Source organism: Lontra canadensis, unplaced genomic scaffold, assembly GCF_010015895.1.
Source record: "Lontra canadensis isolate GAN:19392208 unplaced genomic scaffold, GSC_riverotter_1.0 scaffold1, whole genome shotgun sequence".
Taxonomy (NCBI): domain Eukaryota; kingdom Metazoa; phylum Chordata; class Mammalia; order Carnivora; family Mustelidae; genus Lontra; species Lontra canadensis.
Window position 1 is genome coordinate 7,087,452 of NW_022630995.1, and position 23,977 is coordinate 7,111,428.

Sequence of the window (23,977 nt, forward strand, 5' to 3'; positions counted from 1 at the left end):
AGTGTATCTTAGAAGTGGAATTATTGGTTATATGCTTTCATTTTTAATGAATTTTATTAAAACCATAAAATTATATCTCCAAAAGGTTATAACAGTTTATATTTTCACCAACACTGTGAAAGAGCCCTTTAACCCACACCCTTAACAGTACTGGATATTACCAGTAATTTTCAGTTTTGTTAATTTATAAGTAAAAGGTGTCAACTTTGAATAAATTGCCTTTTTTTGAACTGGATATTCTTGATTTCAGGGTATCCTGGTTCCCTTACATTGCGTTAAGGAGTTTTCCATAAATGTTCATGAAATGATTGACATAATGAAGCATGATTGTATTGCTAAATTTAAAATTTGAGGAATAATTTTACTAGTAGAGATCACTCTTCTTGTGCAGTTTAATGACTTTAGACAGACCTAGAGTCATGGAACCATGACCAGCCACAATCAAGATAGTAAGATAGTCCCATTACCCCGGAAGTTCTCTCCTGTTCCTTTATAGTCCTTTCTACCTCCAGCCTTTGATCTGATTTAACCCTATAGTTTTGCATTTTACAGAATGTTCTATCAGAATCAGGTAATACCAACTTTAGCTTTCAGTAATGCTTTTTTTTTTTTTTTTATGCGAGCGGGGTTTTTTTCTGGATACAAATCCTTTATCAGATATGTATTCTACAGATGCTTTTTTCAGACTGGCTTGTCTTTTCATTTTCTAAATGATGACTTTAAATGAAAGGTTATACATTTTGATGGAGGTCCAATTTGCAGGGGTTTTTTTTTCCTTTCTTTTTGTGTCTTATCTAAAATCTTTACTTAACCTAAGGCTAGAAAAGTTTTCTTCTAGAAACCTAGAGTTTTAGGTTTTACATTTGTCTGTGGTCCCATTTCAAAATAATTTTTTTTTTTTTTTAAAGAGAAGGAACTTTTTTTTTTAATTTTTTTTTAAAGATTTTATTTATTTATTTGTCAGAGACAGAGGGAGAGAGAGTGAGCAAGCACAGGCAGACAGAGAGGCAGGCAGAGGCAGAGGGAGAAGCAGGCTCCCCGCCGAGCAAGGAGCCCGATGTGGGACTCGATCCCAGGACGCTGGGATCATGACCTGAGCCGAAGGCAGCCGCTTAACCAACTGAGCCACCCAGGCGTCCCTCAAAATAATTTTTGTACGTGGGTGCCAAGTATGAGTCAGACTTCCTTTTGTTTTTAATGTGCGGATGTCAGGTTGTCCCCAAATCATTTGTTGAAAAGATAAAATTACCTTTCAAAAGAAATTGGCTATATTGTGTGGGTCTGTTGTAATCCTCATTTTGGGGGGGATTTCTAAAATTTCTAAAAGTTCTTAAAATTATTTGTGCCAAAACTGCTATACTTTATTTGTTTGGACCTTCAATCGCAAAGCTCTCTGACTTCATATTACAGTAGTAGTAAGTATTCTTGTAGATGACTGTGTACGAATATGCATTTACATATAAATAAGCACAGGACTGTAGCTGATGGACTTTATTTTTTATTTTAAAAGATTTTATTCATTTGAGAGAGAGACAGAGCACAGGCAGGGGGAAGGGCAGAGGGAAAGGGAGAAGCAGACTCCCAGCTGAGCTCGGAGCCTGACATGGGGCTCTATCCCAGATCCAGGAGATCATGACCTGGGCTGAAGGCAGACAGCTAACCATCTAAGCCACCCAAGTGCCCCAATGATTGACTTTAAAGATAGCTTGAGGGGACCTGGGTAGCTCAGTCATTAAGCGTCTGCCTTCTGCTCAGGTCATGATCCCAGGGTCCTGGGGATTGAGCCCCGCATCTGGCTCCCTGCTCGGGGGGAAGCCTGTTTCTCCCTCTCCCACTCCCCCTGCTTGTGTTGCCTCTCTCGCTGTGTCTGTCTCTGTCAAATAAATAAATAAAATCTTAAAAAAAAATAAAGATCATTTGAAATTGCATGCTTAATGTGTTTATTCATTAACTTCTTTCGTAGTTTTATTCATTAGCTATTGAAGTATCTTCGTAGTTTAGTTGTTGCTTCTCTTAGGGCTTTAGTATCAGAATTGTTGAGCAGATTTTTTTAATCCTATTAAATGTACAGCAATGGTGGATGCTGCAAAGATTATGTCTTGAGTATCTCCTGGAAGCATAACACTGCTGAGCTTACGCTTCTAGCATTAGCATGGAGGAGTCTTCGGAATAGGAATAAGAGCTAAAGAAGACATCTACCATACTAAGAAGAAGAAATGGTTAATCCTTCTTGGTGGACCCTAGTTAGGAAAACCAGAGGTAGAATTGGAATGAGATCTTGAGCAGATTTTTGAAGAGTAAACAGGGGCAGGATTTGGTGGCGTGAGGTTTTGAGGAGATAGTCATCCCCTAAAATTTTCTTTTAGCTTTGGCTTGAGATACTTATTCATTCTTTGCATGTCCAGTTTTTATGCCTGTTCCAATTTTCAAATGGTATATTCTTTGTGATAGGGCTGTAGCATTTATCACATAGTTGTGTGTAGGAATTTTGTCTCCCACTGGACTTTAAATTTCTCTGGAGCAGCAGATCAAGTCCTTCAAGTTCATCATTGTTTTTTCTTGAGTAGTTTCTGATACATATATAGTAGACATTCATTGAATATTGGAAGAATTTGTGTTTCCCACCTATTCATCCATCTTAGGTTGAATGAAATACGACAGTGGCCTAAAGAATGAAAATTGCAGGTTCGGGGAATGGTGGATAGTGGCATAGTGTTTTTTGAACACAGAATTTGTTACAGAGGTGAAAAGTGTGATGGGAAATAAATTGGCAGAATTTATCAGGACCATGAATGTCAGACTGGATCTGTGGCGTAACTTATACTTCAAATTAAATGCAGGTGTTTGAATTTTACTCTGTTAATGTATTCTGCACATGATAAAGAGGCTTGGAAGATTAGAGGAAGGTGTAGAGTATAAATTCAGTGGGAGTGGAAAGAATGGGGCAAATTCTGAGAGACTTTTGAGTTGTCAGGATTTCACAGCTTGAAGCTTAAAGAAGGAAAGTCACTTAGGACTGAGCATTCTACCCAGGAAGATGGTGGCATCATTAACAGAAATACCGAAAGCATTTTGAGGGATGCATATATTGGTACCCTGTGAGGGCGTGTATGGATATTCAGCGTGGGGTTAAAATGTAAAATTTGAGTTCATGGTAGAGACTAGATTTGCATTTAGGTAGATAAGAGCTAAAGCCATTAGACTCTGAAATTGCCAGGTTAGAAGACAGAACTTTGAGAACTTCTGCATTTTGGTGAGAAGTTGCCTTGTGGTAGAAATCTAGAAGCATTAGGAGGAGGTTATCAACAATGCTAATGCAGACAAGTGGAAGACTGGGAAGTCACTGGATTTTTTAAGAATTGTGATTTTTCCAGCTTTCCGTGCCAGTAGTGCTCTTGCAGACATGAAAACCCGCTGGACTTTGTGCACAAAGTGTGGCAAGCACCAACCCCAGAAAGTGACACAGTACAAGAAAGGCAAAGATTTTCTTTATGCCTAGGGAAAGTGGCGTTATGACAGGAAGCAGCGTGGCTGTGGTGGGCAGACTAAGAGGATTTTCTGGAAAAAGGCTAAAACTGCAAAGAAGATTGTCTTGTGGCTTGAATGTGTTGAGCCCATTTACAGATCTAAGAGAATGCTGGCTATTAAAAGATGCAAGCATTTTGAACTAGAAGGAGATAAGAGAAAAGCTTTTAAGATGGAAATAAAGTAGTGGCCATCAATTTTAAAAAATTGTGAGTTTTCAGAGAATGATATTTAAGGGAGAGCTCAGATTATATTTGAGAGGAGAGTTGAGGAAGATTAATGCAGTTAGTAATTTAGGGAACAGTGTGATTATTAAAATGCCATGAAGACGACTCAAAGTACTTTGAGAATTCAAAGGAAAGACAGTTATAGTTTATAGAAGAACCAAGAAAGATTTTCAGGGGTACCCAAAAATGCATAGAATTTCAGTCATTACAGATAGGAAGTTATGGAATGAGTATTGGAGTGGGAATCAAAGGTCTTGGTTTAATAGACTTTTTTAGAATCCTAGTGTTGGAACAACCTAATCTAATGTTGTTAGACATAGATTATTATACTATATTTCTGCTAAATTATTTAGTCAGTCTCTGGAATAAATACTTACAATAACTGGCTATTTATGAAGTAGCTCTATTCTGGTTATTTCTGCATTAAGTTGAACCTCAGTCTACCCTTTGGACCTAACTACTGTTCAGCCAGTATTTAGCTTTTACAAAGAAGAATTGTCAGTTCATTTTAGACATTACATCTATGTTGTAGCCTGAGATTATTGGCTTTGTGGGCAGCTCCATTATACTAGTGACTCACCAAATTTTAACCAGGAAGTTAATTTTAACCAGGAAGTAAGCAAAAAAACCTAAGTACTTAACTAAAAGCTGAAGTTTTATTAGTCAAAGAAGGAACCAAAAATTCCTTTGGTTGATGACAGGTTTTTTTTTTTTTTTTAAGTTATTTGAAATCACAGTATATTGTAGGATGAAGTGACTTTTTTTCTTTCTTGTGTATATGTTTACTTTTCTTTCTCTCCTCCACTTCCCTCTCAATGGTACTAAGAGATTCAGAAAAGATAGTGGCAATTGATAGCAATTTCCGATGAGAGCTGGAGTAGATATGTTTCAGGTATTAGTCTAGGCAAACAGAGAGGAATCATTTTAAGAAACGAGAATGAATTAAAAGGGAGCACCTGGGTGGCTCAGTGGGTTAAAGCCTCTGCCTTCGCTCAGGTCACAGTCCCAGGGTCCTGGGATCGAGCCCCACATCGGGCTCTCTGTTCAGTAGGGAACCTGCTTCCTCCTCTCTCTCTCTGCCTACTTGTAATCTCTTTCTGTCAAACAAATAAATAAGATCCTTAAAAAAAAAAAAAAGAACGAATTAAAGGATGTTGAAGATACACGATATATGGGGATTTTAAGTGGGATAAAGGTGGAAAGTAGAATGATGATATTTGAAGTAGTTGAGACTCTAAATAGTGAGGGAAACCAGATATAATCATGTTGGTATCTGGATGAATAAAAAGGACTGATTGTTTTTAATTAACAAGGAAAGTACATTTTACAGTATGCATCCTAGTGTGACAGAATTCTCCAGATTTTCAAGTGTTCATGGAAAAAGTGGGGTTTAATACATGAAATTTTACTTTATCTAAAAAGATTTTAGGAGATAATTGCTCTTTAAAAAAAAAAAGATTTTATTATTTATTTGACAGACCACAACTAGGCAGAGAGGCGGGGGAAGAGAGCCGATGCAGGGCTCCATCCCAGGACCCTGAGATCGTGACCTGAGTGGAAGGCAGAGGCTTAACCCACTGAGCCACCCAGGCACCCCATTAATTGCTCTTATTTTTGAAGGTGCTAGAGCTAACAACCAAATGAAGAAGATTCTTTTTGCACATAAGTATCTTTTAATCTTGGCTGTCTTTGTTGTATTGTATAGTCTTGTAGGTTTGACCAGAGATCATATCTCAATTTGTAAATTGGAAAATTAAGATCCAAGTAGGTCATAACTTTTTCATGGCCTTAGAGAGTTAAAATCTTTTTCTGTCCCATGTTCAGTGTAGTGTGGGGGGCATCTGGGTGGCTCAGTTGGTTAAGTGTCTGCCTGCAGCTCAGTCATGATCCTAGGATCCTGGGATCGAGCCCTGCATCTGGTGTTGGGCTCCCTGAGCCTGCTTCTCCCTCTCCCTCCACCTCTCCCTGCCCCCTCGTGCTCTCTTTCAAAGAAATAAAGATCTTTTTAAAAATGGTTTTAATTTTTAAAAATTAAAAACATTTTAGGGGTTCCTAGGTGGCTCAATCAGTTAGGTGTCAGCCTTCCGCTCAGGTCATGATCCCAGAGTCCCAGGATTGAGCCTACATCCAGTTCCCTGCTGAGCAGGGAGCCTGCTTTTCCCTCTGCCTCTCCCTCTCCTCATGGCCTCTCTCAAATAAAATCTAAAAAAGAAAGAGAAAAGAAAAGAAAAGAGAGAGAGAGAGAGAGAAAGAAAGAAAAAAAAGAAAAAAGAAAAAAGAAAGAAAACAGGGAATTATTTAAAAAAAAGAAGGGGAAGGACCCACATCCCAGAATTTGCTTATCTAAGAGTTGGGTAATTTGCTGTGAATAATAAAAACAGCATAGTTGTTCCTGTAATCATATTTATTCTGAATGTGTAATTTGGATCTTTTGTTTTTCCTCCTAACCAGATTCTTGTATACATGGCTGTGTGTGAATTATAAATGCACACTTTATAGTACTAAATTTTCCAATCTTAACTTCCTGTAGCTACCCAAACTACCTATTGGTGGTTCATTTATAATTTTTTTTAAGATTTTATTTTTATTTATTTGGCACAGAGAGATCACAAGTAGGCAGAGGCAAGCAGAGAGTGAGGGGGAAGCAGGCTTCCTGCTGAGCAGAGAGCCCCATGAGGGGCTCGATCCCAGGACCCTGAGACCATGACCTGAGCCCAAGGCAGAGGCTTAATCCACTGAGCCACCCAGGCCCCCGGTTCATTTATAATTTCATCCTAATGCTTCTTTGATGCCTTATGTATTGCACTGTTAATTTTCCTACTCAAAGGGAGAAAATGGGAAGATGGGCAAGATGCAGATGTTTGTGTAGAACAAATAAATCAATGTGTCATTAAAAAATAGATAAGTCAGGTTACTTTTTTCCCTTTTGCCTCTAATATCTTTATTTTCTGGTTGATGTGATTAATTTCCACCACTTACACTTTAGCCCACTAAATTCTGACTCACTTTAAATCAGTTAGTAGTGAAGAAGTAACTGCTTTGTAAGTAAATTGTAGCACCATCCATTAGTAACTTCTTTTCGTTTTGTCATTCCCCGTGGAAGCCTCTCTGTGCCTAAAGATGGACTCTGCATAGACTCTGTATAGCTTTTTGTTTAGCCTTTTACCAGATTAAGTATTGCCTTACCTCATCCACCATTTGAGGTTCACTTTTTTCTTTTCCCTTTAAAAAAAAAAAAAAAAGTTTGTTTATTTATTTATTTATTTATTTGACAGAGAGAGAGAGAACACAGGGGAAGTTGGCAGGGGTTGGGGGGCGGGATGTAGGCTTCCCGCTGAGCAGGGAGCCTGCTGCCTCGCTAGATCCCGATCAGGACCTGAGCCCTGAGCCACAGACGCTTAAACCTACTGAGTGACCCACACACCCCTGAGGTTCACTTTTCAAGTTACCTCCTTTGGATAATTTATTGAATAATAATCTTGTAAAAGTTGCCTTCACTGTGTGTCTACCTTTCCTGTCTTTCTGATGTGTATTGATGATGTGACCACCACACTTTCATGATTGTATATATACAACATATATATAGGGGTGGGCATTTGAAAGCCTCTCAGATGTTTTTACAATAAGTCTTTAGTGTATTTTGACCTTTCTTTGATACTGATACATGTATTCACTGCGTTTTGTTTTGTTTTGTTCTTTACTTTGGTTATATGTATGTGACAAAAATGTTAAGTAAATCTATCCTTTATAAATGTGATGGAGGATTTGGGATAAATGACAAAGTGTCATTGTAGAAAATCTGGAAATAAGGAAGAGAAGGAAGAAAAACATGGGAATCTCCAAATCCATAGCCAGTCCCTAAGAGCATATCTATTATTCACCATTTGAACAAAACTGTTTTGTATGTAGCTATTTTATTTAGAGGATAAGTTAGTGTCTTCCCACGTCTTAGTGTTATTTTCGCATCAGTTACAGTATTAAAGCATGTATTCGTTTTCAGATTTTTTTATTATGAAAAATTTTACTAGATAAGTCTACTGTTCTTCACACTTCACCATCATTCAAAATAAAAATACTATGTTGTTGAGCTTTGTTACTTTAAATGTAGCAAATGAGAATTCATTTATGCATTAGGATTTGTTAGTCTTTATTGGAAGTTTTTAGGTTTGCTGGGGAACTAATGGCCCCTGAAATGACACTATCTGATTCTGCTTTGTGAATTAAATTTTTCTTTTCTTTTTTAAAAAAAAAGTTTAATTGTAGGTGGTACAGAATTCAAGGTAGAACAAAGACTGCAAAGCAAACTGGCAGGATTCTCGGCTGGGTTTACTCTTACCTTAACAGCTAAGGTAGCAATGGCTGAGTAAGAGGGAGTAAAGACTAGATGATGAGTCCCACCGTATGGATTTTTTTTTTTTTTTCCTTTTTTTCTTTTCCGAAGTTTATTCTTGAATGTATAACAGCTCCGACACAACACTTCATTCTGGCCATAGGTGGCAACAGATGTAAATGGCAGAGAATCCAGATGTTTTTAAACAGCAGCGGAAGTAGGGGGTCACCATCTCCTGATGGAGACACAAGGAGCTGCTTGCTTTTTGCCAGATTTCTCAGTTTCCCCTGTGGCCTGGGCACCCTTCCACATAGCCTTTCCTTGAGCTTCTCCAGCTTCTTCATTTCTGTTGGAAAGCGATCTCTTCCTCGTCTATCTCCTTGAACTGCTTCAAAGGCTTCTTGCCACTGCCTCATCCCCAGACGCTGCCACTGAAAGCAGTAAATTAACTATTTTTGAAAGCAAGTGAGGCATAAAAATTTTAACAGATTTGTGGGTTTTGTATATTGTTTCAAGACTTTTTTAAAAGGAGAGAAAACCTAATAGAGCATTATGTGAAAGTTGAATTGGGAATTGTTCGAATTCTGTAGAGCTACAATCTTGCCTGTAGGCTCTGCCATGGTTTATTTATACACACTTTATTTATTTACATGAGAGAGAGAGAGAGAACGCAAGAGCCGGGGTGGGGGCAGAAGGAGAGGGACAGGCAGACTCCCCACTGAGTGTGGAGCCCTCCCCCCAACTCAGGGCTTGATTCCAGGACTCTGAGATCATAACCTGAGCTGAAGTCAGCTGAGCCACCCTGGTGGCCCTCCTAATTTTTATTTAAAAACATTATCACAGTTGTAATGATTCTGGCAGGTTATCTTTGGCTATAAAATTTTTTGTTTAAGGGAAACCTAGGGTAGGGCTCCTGGGTGGCTCAGCTGTTCAGGTTGTGATCCCAGGGTCCCACATCGCTCTCCCTGCTCTGTGGGAGGCCTGCTTCCCCCTACCCCCGACCCCTGTGTTCCTTCTCCCGCTGTGTCTGTGTCAAATAAATAAAATCTTTTTTAAAAAAATAAAGGAAGGAAGCCTAGGGGCACCTGAGTGACTCAGTCGGTTAAGTGGGACTCTCGGTTTTGGCCCAAGTCATGATCTCAGGGTTGCGATTGAGTCCTGTGTCTTCTGTGCTGATCATGGAGCCTATTGAGGATTCTCTCTCTCTCTCTACCCCTTCCCTCTCCCCCTACCTCTCTTACAAAAAAACCCAAACAAACCTACATTGAGATTATTTGTTAAGCGGGAATTTAAACTGTATGCCAGTTTGCCCAGTAAATACACGCAGATACTGAGGTTGTTTTTTTTTTCCAGTACTTTTAAGTGTAATAAGAAAGGATATTTGATTATAAATATATATATTTAAACAAGTAATATTTAACTTTCTCTTTTTTCCCTCCCTTTTCCAGTTCCTAATGTTGTAATTTTAACTGTTCGGGGTCTATAACCATGTGTAAGTCACTTACTTTAAATGATTGTGTTTCTATTTATATCTTGTATTTGTTTTTCTTATTTTTAAGCCTCCTCCCTGTCAACATAGACCCTCCTTCCCCCTGCCTTGACTCATCTGTTTTTCTTGATCTTACCTTTGAGATTTGCGCTTAGCAGTACTTTATCATAGCGCCTAACCTGTTCTGTTTCCTATGTCCTTGTTTCCAATCCATGACGGATTATATAAACTTTTCAGTTTTATTTTAATTCCAGGTAACATACAGTTAACAGTTAGTTTCAGGTGTACAGCATATGGATTCAGCACTTGCATCCATCACCCTGTGTCATTCACCTATTTACTCCGTCCCCCAACCCGCCTCCCCTCTGGTAACCATCAGTTTGTTCTCGAGTTAAGGGTCTGTTTCTTGATTTGTCTCTTTAATTTTTTTTTTCCTTTTGCTTGTTTGTTTTGTTTCTTAAATTCCAAAATATTATAAACTTCTTGAGGACTGAAGTCTTAATCTTCTTCCCCAGGCTGTTCCCTTTATTAAAAAGAGCACCTGGCAATGTATTGATGCTTTTTACTTAGTTAATGAAAAGAAATACTGGACATACACCAAATGTAAAAAAAAAAAAAAATATTCTCTTGAGTACTCAGGTTATTGCTGATTTTTAATGGTAATTATTATCATTTTGAAGCAGTGAAATAATTCTAAAGGAGAGTGAATACAGAGAAGATGTAAGTTGGTACTTTCCCATAGTAAGTCTAATCTCCAGGTCCTGACATGTGCCTTCTGCCTAGTTTTTCCAAAATAAACCATTGGAATCCAGGGACATAGATTATAGTCCCTAGAGGAAAGAGGTACTGTGACTGGAAAAGACTTGGTTATGGTGTTCATACTGTGAGGCAGGGGTACTTTCTTGGGAATAAGAAACAGAACTGACTGTGTGGAGGTTGGGAAGGGGGAAGGCATTGAGGAATAGAGACAAAGAGGAACTTCAGATGTTGGAAGTTACCATAGTTGTTGGGAATTTATTATTTTGTTGTTGCAAATTGTTTTTCAATAAATACATTACTTTTCTTTATTCCTGTTTGTATGGCTAAGAAAACTTACTTCCTGGAAATTTACAAAGATGACTTTTTAATAGTTACCATTCTTGTGTTTGCTCCCTTAGCATTTGACATTGTGCAGCAAAGAAATGGTTATGGAGAAGCCCAGTCCGCTGCTTGTAGGGCGGGAGTTTGTGAGGCAATATTATACTTTGCTGAATAAAGCTCCAGAATATTTACACAGGTAAATTTTAAATGGATTATTTAGTGTTTTTATTTAGTTTTGTTTTCTTGAATAGGACTACATAGTATTTTTGTCTTTCTTGTTTCATGTTCTGATTGTTTCTTTGCAAACCATAACCAATACTTTATCTAACGGCTAAAACCATTTTTTCAAGTTTTTTAAAAAATGAGATCTCAGCGGTTCCTGGGTAGCTCAGTCAGTTAAGTGTCCAGTTCTTGATCTCAGGGTTTTGAGTTCAAGCCCTGTTTGGAGCTCCACAAAAAAAGTGAAATCCGTGGTGAAAAGATGCTTCACGTTTTATCCCATTATATAACATATGCATATCTATGTACACAATTATATCCTTCAGTATTTTGTATTTCATTTAAATAAACCTTGGGCCTGACCGTAGGCTAATGGGTTCTAATCTGCAATTTGAAATCATAGTCATTAGTGAACTTTTTTTTTTTTTTTTTAAGTTCCCTTTGGCAGTGTTAGAAAATGAATCCTATAAGTGGTTATACTTGTGGAAATTTCTTCTGATTGATCTTCAAAATAGTGTTCCTTGGTAAAACAGCAGTAGTAGCCTTGTTTACTATTTTGGCAGGAGTTGGACATCTGTAAGCTTACTTTTTCCAGAAGTTGAAATGAAATTGATTTATATTGTGAGTAGCATTTACAATTTTTGTTCTTCTGGTGTATTTTAGCAGGTGAAAGATAAGTGAGACTTTTATAAGGATTAGTTTTTGCAAGTATTTGTAGAACACACCACCATGTAAGCTAAGGCATAAATCATTGCCACTTCATATGGAAAAAGCTGCTAAAAAGACTTATTTATGTTCCTTTAGCTGGGTCCTCTTTTGCAAGTGTGCTGGGCATTCTAAAGTTAGATTTTGTAGTATGTCTTGTATTTCATGACGTTTTTCTGTAACAAAACCCCTCCTCAAAAAAAAAAAAAATCCAAAAGTGAATACCTGTGCATTTTTCTAATTATAGAAATAAAAGATGTTCTTGTAGGCAGTGTATGTAAAGGAGTTTTTGGGTGGAGAGGGGAGAATGGAATTAATAAGGCCTTTCCTTGTCTGAAATTTAGTCTTTATATAATGTAGGTATTAGCATTTTTTTTTTTGTAGTGACAGTAAGGGTCTCCACAATCATTAAAAAAAAAACAAAAACCCATAAACTTGTTTTAAACTTAGCTTGTGTAACCAGTTTACCTATAAATGAAAATCAGTAATTTTTCACTTGTTAACAAACTGTGATTAGTATCCTTTTTTGTGCATCTTTTTGCACCTTTCTAGTTATTTTCTTAAGGTCCTAGAAGTAGAATTGTTAAATCAAAGGTATAATTATTTCTAAGGCTTTTCCTACACTTAACAGTCAAGTTGTCCTCCAAAGAAATGGTAGAAGTTCACATATTTGCCAGTGGTACATGTGAGAAAATAGTGTAAACTTAAAATTACAGGTAGTAGTTAAAAATGTGAACTGTGGAGCTAGACTGTCTGGGGTCATGTCTTAGCAACCCCACTTGATTTCTGTGTGGCCTTAGGAGAGTTAATTTAATTTTTTCTGAACTTCAGTTTGCTCATTTACATAATAGTGCTTATTTCATGAGGTTGTTAGGGGAGGGGTAAATAAATAATATGTAATGCATTGAGAGCATTGCTTGGCATAGAGGAAGTCTTACATACGTGTTTCAGTAACAATAGGAGCTGAGTTCTCTTTATGAAAAAAATTAATTTTGCATGTTTGGTAACCTTAATTTAGAAATATATTAATTCTAATTACTTTAGGTAATGCAGAGAAATACTAATTTATCATGAACTTAAAAGCAGTATAAAATATTAATGAGATATCAGAAACTGAAATAATGTAGATTTTCTTATTTAGTCTCTGAATTATTTCACTTATTGTAAATCTTACTAAACTGTTTTAATCTAAGATTTTGGAATTAGTAATCATTTGGAACTTTGAATAGAATGTTAAACAGCAGCTGATTCCAAAACAAATCTAGATAACTTGAGTTTTTTATCTAAAGGGAAAAACTGGGTCAATTACTACAGCACCAGTATTTAGAATGTATTTTGAATATCTCATTCTTCCACCTCAAAAAATAGATATAATAGGAATTAGATGAGAATTGCAAGCTATTGAATGTATTTCCAGTGTGCCAGGCCGGAATTCTGTCGTTGCTTATTTAATCCTTACAACAACCCTGTGGAGTAGTTACTATTACTGCGTTTGATAACCAAGGAAACTGCTTAAGGGCTATAAGTAACTTTATCAGGATTATGCCACTCCTGAATGACAAAGCCAGACATAGAAGCTATGTCTGTTTTATACCAGAACTCTGCTGCCGCTCAGGCCTCTCTTGACAATTGAATGTTAATGAATTCTCATTGGCTTTATAGGTTTTATGGCAGGAATTCTTCCTACGTCCATGGTGGAGTAGACGCTAGTGGGAAGCCCCAGGAGGCGGTTTATGGCCAAAATGTAAGTACCATTTCATATACATTTTAAGTTTTTTCCCTTTTTTCTTGTGTTAAGATAGTTGGAAACAGTCTTTTTGTGCCGATGGATTGGATTTCTTCCCGAATGTACTCATCAGTTGTAACTAGAAGTTGTGTTACAATAGTTGTTAAATGAGCTTTCAGTTCTTATAAATATCCATTTTGTTTGAAACAAGGTACTACATTGGGTTGGATACCAAGGAGAAGATAGGAAATTATCTACCCTTGATGTATTTTATTCATGAAACGGTTGAGAACAATAAGTTTATACAGATACGGGCTAAACCTTATGTTCTAGGAGTGCACAGAAGTATATGTGCTTTATGACATTATATAGAGGATATGGGACTTTAGCTAGATGCTGAATTACAGAATTTGGCCTTACCGTACAAAAGGAAAATAAAAGTAGAAGAAATGGTACAGCAAACCCAGTAAAGTAAAATCAGCTGTGAGGCCAAGGAATAGTCAACATAGTTTGTATGAATGATTAAAAACATAATACAGGAGTGCCTGGGTGGCTCTGTCAGTTAGGTGATTGCCTTCGACTCAGGTTATGATCCTAGCGTCCTGAGATCGAGCCCCACATCGGGCTCACTGTTTAGCCGGGGGCCTGCTTCTCCCTCTCCTTTTGCCGCTCCCCCTACCTGTTCTCTCCTGCTGTCTCTCTGTCGAATAAATAAATAAAATCTTAAAAAAAAAACAACAACAACCCAAAACCCAAAAAAAAATACAGAATAGTGAGAGAGAGCTATATAAAGCCTGTATTATTGCTTAATATGAGATAGCCATAGTGATCTCTTGCATTGAGCTGTGACATGTTGAAAATGGTGGTTTAGGAACATCAACCTGGCAGTAATGCATGTCATGGTGGAAAGGATTCAAATGAGATCAATAGATTATGTAGTTAGTATTCTAGAGTTGTGAGGACATCGGTGAAGCTCAGATAATACTAAATAATGAAGCGTCACAGCAGTTTGTTTTCCTTCCTTTCTTCTGTTACAGGATATACACCACAAAGTATTATCTCTGAACTTCAGTGAATGTCATACTAAAATTCGTCACGTGGATGCTCACGCAACCTTGAGTGATGGAGTGGTCGTCCAGGTCATGGGTCTGCTGTCTAATAGTGGACAGCCGGAGAGGAAGTTTATGCAGACCTTTGTTCTGGCTCCTGAAGTAAGTTTTCATTTCACTTCATTTTCATTTGTATGATTTTATTTGATTGTTCTTACTTGCTTGAACAGGTTTAGATATACATGTAGCTAAACTTGAGAAATTGGCATTGAACCCGTTGACCCTTGAGCAACACAGGGATTTGGAGCACCCACCTCCCTTGCAGTTGAAAATCCACATACAGCTTCTGACTTTTCAGAAACTTTACTAATAGCCTCAGGTTGACCAGAAGCCATACTGATGGTATATTTACCATTAACACGTATTTTGTAGCTTATATGTATTCTGTAATTCTGTATTCTTACAATAAAGTAAGTTACAGAAAGGAAAATGGTATTATATAAGAGAAAATACATTTACAGTACTGTATTGAAAAAACTCATGTCAGCGGACTTGTGCAGTTCAAACTTGTGTTGTTCCAGGAGTCAGCTGTAATTTGAGCTTTGTGTGTGTACACACTTTGCCTGTCTTTTTTATTTTTTTCACCTTGCCTATTTAGAAGTCTACTGATAGAAATGTATCATTAGATTTACTAAGATTATAGAATTAATATAAAAATATTTTATTTAGTAATTTATATGTTCAAATGGCAAAGTTTGATGTGTTAATTAATTAGTCTTGGTTCTCTTCTGTTGAGCACACATCTCTTGAGTTCCAATATTTGAATGCTCTTCTATACTACTTTAATATAGCATGTTTAATTTTAGAAGATTTTCTGGAGTCTACATAATATTTCTATAGTGTTAAAATAGATATTGCATATGCCATGTAATTTGTTCTTTTTATGCAGTGCCATATATATGAGTGTTTAATGGAATATTTGGACTTTGTTTTCCTGTAGGGATCTGTTCCAAATAAGTTTTATGTTCACAATGATATGTTTCGTTATGAAGATGAAGTATTTGGTGATTCTGAACCAGAACTTGATGAAGGTGAGATTAAGATTGAAGGCTTCTATCAGTACTCTTTAAGGACATGAAAAATACGAAACTTAAATTTGCCTCTATTATAACGGAGTTAAGCCCTCTTTTTTCTTTTTGTTAAAAAGAAATAGGTGTTCATTGTATGACATCATATAAAAATCAGACATAGAAAGTAAAACAAAATTCAGTCTCATCCTATATATAACCAAGAGTTATATTGTAGAATTTGGTTGGATCCCACCCTTAGCAATACTTATTTTTATAAAAATGGACTTATGCTAGTTCAAAGCTTGTTCTTTTCTATGTAATATATCTTCATTGGCTGTGAATTTTTTGTTTATATCATAATTATTGATCTTTATATTTGTTTTTATTATCATACTATTGAATAGATGTGACATAGGAAACTGAGTTACAGCTTAATACCATTTTATTTCCTATCCTTTCCTTTTCTTACTAATAGATCATTTTTTAAAAAAGGGGCACCTGCATGGCTTAGTCAGTTAAGTGCCTGATTCCTGAGCTTGACTTAGGTCTTGATCTGCAGGGTCATGAGTTTGAGCCCTGCATTGGGCTCCACACTGGGCTTAGAGCCTACTTAAAAAAGTAAATAAAAGGATCCCTGGGTGGCTCAGTCACTTAAGTGCCTGCTCTTGGCTCAGGTCATGATACTGGGGTCTTGGGATCAAGTCCCACATTGAGATTGTAGCTAAGTGGGGAGCCTGCCTCTGCCTGCCACTCCCCCTGCTTGTGCTCACTTTCTCGCTCGCTCTCTGAATAAATAAATAAATAAATAAATTAATTAAATAAATAAAATCTTGAAGAAATAAATGACAGTAAATACCAAACTTCATTTTGCTCACGTTTCACTTAAGAGAACAGGGAATGCTTTAGTAAGAACAAGGTCAATGTTTAAAACTATCATATCACTTCCTTAGACATTAAAAACATGCATATGACATTGTTGAGTCTTTTAAAAAAGAAATGTGTGTTCTGTATTGTCAGAATCAGAAGACGAGGTAGAAGAGGAACAAGAAGAAAGGCAACCATCTCCAGAACCTGTGCAAGAAAATGCGGATAGTGGTTACTATGAAGCTCACCCCGTGGCGTAAGAATAGAGTTTGCTAGGCCAGATTTGTCTGAGCTGTAACGTAGTTGCTGGGTGGTTTGGGTTCCTAGGATTACTCTTAGAAGTCAGTTTTTGATAAAGTTACCTGTCAGGCCAGTATTTGAGCCCCATATGTGTGTGTGTGTGTGTGTGTGTGTGTATAAGAAATTTGGAAAGAGTTGTTTTATTTACATAAAAAATTGAACATGGTTTTGCCCAAAACACTGTTTACTTACTGATAATGCAGAATAGTTGAGACAACACAGAGAGCATTTTCTTTTTATAAATATGGGGTTTATTTATAGTATTGAGATGAACATTTTCAGTAATTTAGTAATTCCATTTAAAAATGTTGGGGTTAAAGAAATGCTGCTTATGACTGTTACTCCCTTCTAGTTCTTATTGGACTTTGGCTTCGGATCAGCTTATTATGAGTTATGCCCATTAGAGAAATGCTCTATTTTATTAGAACTGATCATTTCAGTCATACTAAAAAATTAACAAAATATCTTGTTGTAGTAATGGCATAGAGGAGCCTTTGGAAGAATCCTCTCATGAACCTGAACCTGAGCCAGAATCTGAAACAAAGACTGAAGAACTAAAGCCACAAGCGGAGGAGAAGAACTTAGAAGAGTTAGAGGAGAAGTCTACTTCTCCTCCTCCTGCCGAACCTGTTTCTCTGCCACAGGAACCACCAAAGGTTAGATCAGAGGAGCTCTTTAGGCCTATAGCAGCATACTTGGACATTTGGTGCCATTGATGAAGCATGACCTTTGTTCTATTATGTTAAATAATTGAATATAGTAAACTATGCTTTTTTATGTATATGAAAGCTGTGGGGTTTTGGAATCCTGAGGAAATTTCTTTGTATTTATGTTCCCCCTCCTCCCCGCCAAATACCCCTAAGAGTGAAACTTAGGGTTAATCCTTGTCTGTACACAGTGTTTAATCTCTTACGTGAAATTATTTGAGTCCATGTATAAAGCTGAGAGTTGCTCTTCCATTCTGTATAAGTCCTCTGGGCACGGATGCAACTGGAGTCATGAAATCTCCCAACTTAAACAAGTTGGCCTATGAAAAGAAGAGATACCATTATTTCTGGTTAAAATGGGATAAATTTCCTTACTACACCAATTAAACTACCTTGGAAAGAAAAGTGACACCCATAGTGTATCATTTAAGCCTACCTAAAACATCTTTTATCTTTCTGTAAAGTGGAAGGTTAAAGTATATATGGGTAGTGAGAGGAGATTCCTTGTTCAATTTGTGAACGTCTGTTAAAGTTTCCAGTGAGTACTCTCTTCTTTCCTATCCTTCCCCTCAACACCATCACACACCTTATCTTCCCCCCAAAGGGGAAAGAAACTGGTTCTATTAGGTTCTTATTTTTCTAGCATGTGTAGTTAGTCGTTTTGTTTTCCATTGCTCATCTCCTTAGAGCAAATAGGAACTTGCTTGTGGATTTATTTAGTAGTCAGACAAAACGAATAATCTTGCATAATGAGATTTTGAAAGCTGGCACATAGACTGGCATGTGTGTGTGTGCCTTTCTCTTGAGGAGTCCTTCAATATAGAACAATAGTTTAGAAATGAAAAGAAAATATATATTTGGAAGTTTCCCTATAGGAATGTTGGTGGTTTTCCATGATTAGTAGTCTAGGTTTGTTGCATTTCCTGCAGGCTTTCTCCTGGGCTTCAGTGACCAGTAAAAACCTGCCTCCTAGTGGTACTGTTTCTTCCTCTGGAATTCCACCCCATGTTAAAGCACCAGTCTCACAGGTAACCAATCTGTGAACACATTGGATTGTATCCTTGTTACATTGCCAATTGCTTATCTTTTTTATACTTCTTTAAATGAGTCAATCAGAAATTATGGATAAAATATACAAAAAAAAATTGTATTAAATGTCAGTGCACCCACTTTAAATGCCAAATCTCTATCATAATCTGCATAGGTGGTATTTGGGGCTTGGGTGTGAAATACACATTAAGTTGGTTTGATTGATAGACAGATAAAGTGAGTGATTTAAAAGGCTTCTTAAAATAAAAAAAAATGTTCCTTTTAAAGTTTAAAATTTATTTAGCAAAAATATTTTAAGGAAGGCACAAAGTAGTATGGCATTATAAAAATCACTGTTTTTTTTTTTTTTATAAAAATAGAAAACTTAAAAAAAATACACCACCTAAGCTCTCAGTCTGTAAGTGGTTCACTGTTTAATTGAAGGCTGTACCAACTTATGACTGTAGTGTTCACTTAACGGATCATTCCAGTATTCTGCTTTCCATCTGTTTGTCATCTTAACCCATTTTAGAGCTTTCAGAAACATTGAAAATAAGACACTGGCTACCTGATGTGTTTATTAGGTATAGTTTAGAATTAACTAAATTATAATTAAATTTATAGTACAGTTAAAAGGTATTCAGTTCTTTTTTCAACATTTTGAGTCATACTTTATTCCACTAGAAAATTTACATTTAAAATGGTTCGTGCAATTACAGTTATTTGTATACGCCTCTTACATGCTCTAAAGAGTGAAACTTTGAGGTTTCAAAAAAAGTAGTGATCATTAGACAGTCCTTATGATGTTGGTGCACATAGTCAGCTCCGTAATAGCAAAATACATGGGCTCAGGATACCTGTTTTTAACATTCAGGAAGTGTTGTGTACTGTCAGATCACAAACCAGAGTTCTGTCTTAGTGAAAGAAATTAATTTGTCAAGCACAACCCTTCTGAAGACATCACAGTGACTTCTGAATTTTCTTTTGAATTGCTTGATTTCTTGTCAGGTTTGCATTTGGAATCCTTTGCATCGTTGCTTCATCTTCTGAGTGTTGGCTACATTTATTTTAAACTTACCACTAGTTAAAAGTTAAAACAGCTAATGCTTATTCTGCCTTTAGTATATGCCAGGCATTTGCAAAGTACTTTATGTTCATTCTCAGCTAATCCTCAGTCCCCCTGTGAGGGTGGTTACTGTTACTATTGCTATTTCACAGATGAGTAAATTGAGGCCTAGAGTGCCTCACCCTAAGGTCAGACAGCTGTATGCTGGGCTTTGAATTCATGCAGTTTGACACCAGAGTCCCTTTGTGACTCACATAAACCTGTAGGTTTCTTTAGCCCTTTGGAGGGAACTGTATCTCCATTTACATCAAAGAAGAGTACTATATTTAAGGCCTGTCTAAATTACATTAGATCCTGTCCTTTTGTCCAGGGGAAATTTTTTTTTTTTTTTAAGTTTTGAAGTTATTTATTTCTTTAATTGTAGGAGACTAGATTGTATTTTCCAACCCATACCCTTATTAAGACCTATTTAAACAGGTACAGTTTAAACCTTAATTTTCTGGGGTGCCTGGCTGGTTCAGTTGGTAGAGCATCCAACTTGATCTTGGGGTTGTGAGTTTTAGCCCCACATTAGTGGGTGTAGCAATCACTTAAATAAATAAAACTTAAAAAAAAAACCCCAAAACTTTTCTGATCTTTTTTAGGCTGTATTTAGAATGGATTCATGATTTTTCCATCTGATTTAATAAACCCTTCAGTTTATTACTTTGGTGTAGTTTCCATTTCCTTAACACCTTTAGCATAGTTTAATAAAAGGAGAATTTTAATTTATTGGTAGGAATTAACTTAGAAGTAGGTAAGGTAATTTCTTGATGAAAAGGTTTTGTCTGGAAATTGACTAGTGTATCTAACTAGCTTATGTTCAGTTGAAGAATTTCTTGTGGTTTTACCTGCTGTCATTGCTTTGATGGTTGTATTTTTATTTCATATTCTGTGGCCTTCTTTTGTGGAATTTGTTTTCTGAGCACACTTTCTGGTTGCATGGAATTAATTTGTAAGTCTCTAAAGTGTAGTATGTGGTATGTTATCTATTTTATCTTATTGGAGTAAATAGTTCTAATCATGAAATTGAGCCTGGAAGAACTATAAATATACAGCTGGCTTAGTTAATATGTATGAATCAGTTATTGAAAGGAATATTGTTAGATCTTTGGTCTTGTTTTTTCTTTTGCATTGGCATCATCAAATATCTTCTGAAAATCAGGTTGCTAAATCCCTGTATGAATTACTTGAAAGACTTCGGAAATTGTTTTTAATTTTAAATCCTTAAACGATAGTGAACTTTTCTATTTTGCTACTTGCAGTTATTTTTGTTTTGGTAAGTCAGTTTTGAAAAAAATTTAGGTCGGTGAGGACATCTCTTAAGTTCTTTGATAATCATTTGGATTGAGTGAGTCTAAGGTTTTTGTGCAGTTTTTAGATTAAAAGGTACATTTGCTATTTTTATTAATTTCCAGAACATACTAGCTTCGTCAGACTTTGTTAGGGTACATCTATTCTTTAATTCTGTTTTATGTTCATACTGAAGTGAATTGGTGCTTTTAGGCCCCCTTAGTGAAACTTGTAAACAACTGCCTTTTTTTAGGCATCACATTTCAGCTCAAATTACCATATCATGTTAAACCCAAATACAGATAGCAGTGGTCTCAGGGTTATAACATAGGATCCCTTGTCAGGCATAGAACATTCTACATGTTCAAGACTAAAAATGTAATTTAATTTTAAATGAACCAAGAGTTACTGAACATTTATGTGTAACATCACTGTGCTTGGGTTTTGGGTGTTGTAGAAATGAATTAAGATAAGGTACAGTCCTTAGAGGAATAAATACATAAAAATAATTGAGAAAACTGGAGAGAGTTAAAGAAATTATTTTTAACTAGCAGAGTTCTCGAACATGGGAAGCAAGTTGATCTTGAGGGAAATGGGAAGTCTTCCTGGAAAAACAACTTGGAAAGAGACATCTGTTAAAAACTGCTAGGATCGGAATTAGTGTGCCTTTTGATTACTGTGGGTGAAATCCTTTGCAGCAAATTGTCATTTTTGAAAGAAACATAACTCTTTATATCACAATTTGTCCTTGTAAATTATGATATTCCAGTTAGATAAAGGATGAAAGAGTTTGGGACACTGGCTGGACTGAGGTCCTCAGAGATGATCAGACATAAAGACAAGGCTGAAACCATTAGTTTTCTGACTTTGAGGAGGACATTTTCTTCATATCCTGCTGAGTGTTTTCAGCATTCTTTGAAGGTGTATTTTGTCTCTTCCTTGGACCATAAATATTTGGGCAGTAGATCTCTGAAGAGCATGGGAATACTGAAAATGCCACTGTATTAGGGAAAAGGTAATAGCAGATACAGATGTTATTTTTTTTTTTAAATAGTTAATTCTATGTGTGTAATTCAGCAGTTAGCAGAAAATTTTGGAAGTCATCTTAGGATGTCCTATTACTCCCTGCCTGCCCCTGCCCCAAGGTTCATTAAAAGAAAATTGGTGGGGTCAGTCCTTAAATAATGACCTGTCTTTCCCATAAGGAAACAGTAGGAAGCTAAAGGACTCCTTGATTCTGAGGTGTTTACATGTGTCTGTCTTGTTTGTTTAATTTTAACTTAAAGGTAGGATTATTTTAGTTGCCAGAGTAAGCTAAATTGTGTATTTTGAACTGTCCATTGTTTTAAGATTTATTTATAGGGGGGTTTAAAGCTACTGGCTAAGCACTTAAATTTGAAGGGCAGCTAGATAATTAGAAAGTATGTGTCACAATTTTGTGTAAAATAAAGATGGCTGTTTATTTTGCATATGCATTTACATGGAGTGGCTCATCTTGCATTTTTGTGATTTTTGTAGCAGTACCTTTAATGCTGTCTAAATGTGGATGTAAATTTATTGGAAAAATGTGGTGGTAAAAAGCAGCTTATTTTGGGTTATATATCCTTGAATGGGAAAACAGACCTACTCTACAGTCCTAGATTGGTACAGAATATCTTTATAAAAATTTATTCTTCATATACATAGGACACTATGTTAAAAATATTCTGAACTTAAAATTACCATTATGTGTGCTGGTGACTTGCTGGTAATTGCTTTAGTTGTTTTGTCTCCTGTGGAATGAGTTTCTTTATAATGTGTTTTTTCCCTTGTATTTTAGCCAAGAGTTGAAGCTAAACCGGAAGTTCAGTCTCAGCCACCTCGTGTGCGTGAACAACGACCTAGAGAACGACCTGGTTTCCCTCCTAGAGGACCGAGACCAGGTGAGTCAGCTGCCTCTGAGGCCTTTCACATTTAGTACTTGGAAAGTTGGAAAAGACTGAGCTTAAAATGCAATAATGTGTTTTATATACAGTTCCTTTCAGTACAAAATTTCTTAAAGGGTTAAGTAACTTGCGGAAGTACAGTTTGGGGCAGAACAGCTGACTTATAGGGGAGGATTAGTTGACAGGCAATGGAGACCTGTATTTTGAAGGTGTAAAAATTTTGAGACAGATTTTATTTGGTTATTGTCACTGGTTTTAAGAATTCAAAACCGAGCTGCCAATAACCTACTCTCTTACTTAGCACTCTTATCTCTTCACAGATAAACAATAAGCACACCCTGATTCTTCTTATTTTGATTGTCTTAGGTATTAAGTAAGTTGCCATGATTTTTGACTTGTTTCCATTGTTAGCTAATATGTGTAGCACCTCTATTTGAATTCTATAAGTATGTTTAGATTGCCTTTGGGAGGAGGTGGGTGATAGTACCTATTAATAGCATATGTAATTTTTCCCACAAAAGTAAGATAAAGTGATGTGTGACTAAACCAGAAGTCATGGGAACTGGGGTTTGTCCTAGCTTTGCTACTGCTTGAGTTCATGGTCTTAGGTGAGACCCTTAAAATATGAGCTTCTCTTATGCCATTTAGTTATTACACAAACTTTTCTTCTGTGATGCCTTTCTTATGTGCCTCACTGTGTTCTTTGTGTTATTGGATCAAATAAAATTTTTTATATAAATTTGAGCACATTAATACATATATAGGCTATCTAAATGAGATATTATTACTATTAAATTTACCAATTTGGCTATAATTTCATACAACCAAAAATTAATTTGCAAACTTCAAAATACTGAACAAATATTTAGAACAGATACATCTCACTATCTGAAATTTATTTGGTTCCTGGGTGATGGCAAGAGTTTGGTTAAGGAGGAACATTTGTACTAATGTTGGACTTTCATATAATCAGACCAGTAGATCTAGAAGAGGTACTTAAGCGATCTAGTCAATACCCTCACTTTACACTTAGTGTCATGTTATTTTCTAACTAACCTACTAATAATAGGCACTTCCACCTCTGTTCAGGGAGCTCACTGTCTTACTAAACTAAAACAGGAGTATCTACTGTACATTCATTGCTTTGAGCTTTATTACTATGTGACATTATAAACTTTAATATCTGTCCTATTCCTTTTCTCAGGCAGAGGAGATATTGAACAGAATGAATCTGACAACCGTAGAATAATCCGCTATCCAGACAGTCATCAACTTTTTGTTGGTAACTTGCCACATGATATTGATGAAAATGAACTGAAAGAGTTCTTCATGAG

General features: G+C 36.3%; 1 protein-coding gene across 4 annotated transcripts in view; it reads left to right on the top strand.

Moving 5' to 3' along the window:
- The window catches only part of G3BP2 (G3BP stress granule assembly factor 2), a 92,635-nt gene that overhangs the window by 64,215 nt on the left and 4,443 nt on the right, over window positions 1-23,977 (top strand). For 3 of the 4 annotated variants that reach the window (XM_032839332.1, XM_032839160.1, XM_032839245.1), the window contains exons 2-10: window positions 10,729-10,847; window positions 13,238-13,319; window positions 14,339-14,512; window positions 15,351-15,441; window positions 16,438-16,540; window positions 17,060-17,240; window positions 18,221-18,319; window positions 22,538-22,640; window positions 23,848-23,976. In XM_032839332.1, the coding sequence (XP_032695223.1) occupies window positions 10,753-10,847; window positions 13,238-13,319; window positions 14,339-14,512; window positions 15,351-15,441; window positions 16,438-16,540; window positions 17,060-17,240; window positions 18,221-18,319; window positions 22,538-22,640; window positions 23,848-23,976 (1,057 nt within the window). In that variant the 5' untranslated portion in view covers window positions 10,729-10,752. The remainder of the gene's footprint in view (window positions 1-10,728; window positions 10,848-13,237; window positions 13,320-14,338; window positions 14,513-15,350; window positions 15,442-16,437; window positions 16,541-17,059; window positions 17,241-18,220; window positions 18,320-22,537; window positions 22,641-23,847; window position 23,977) is intronic. The other variant, XM_032839416.1, reaches the window with a different exon arrangement.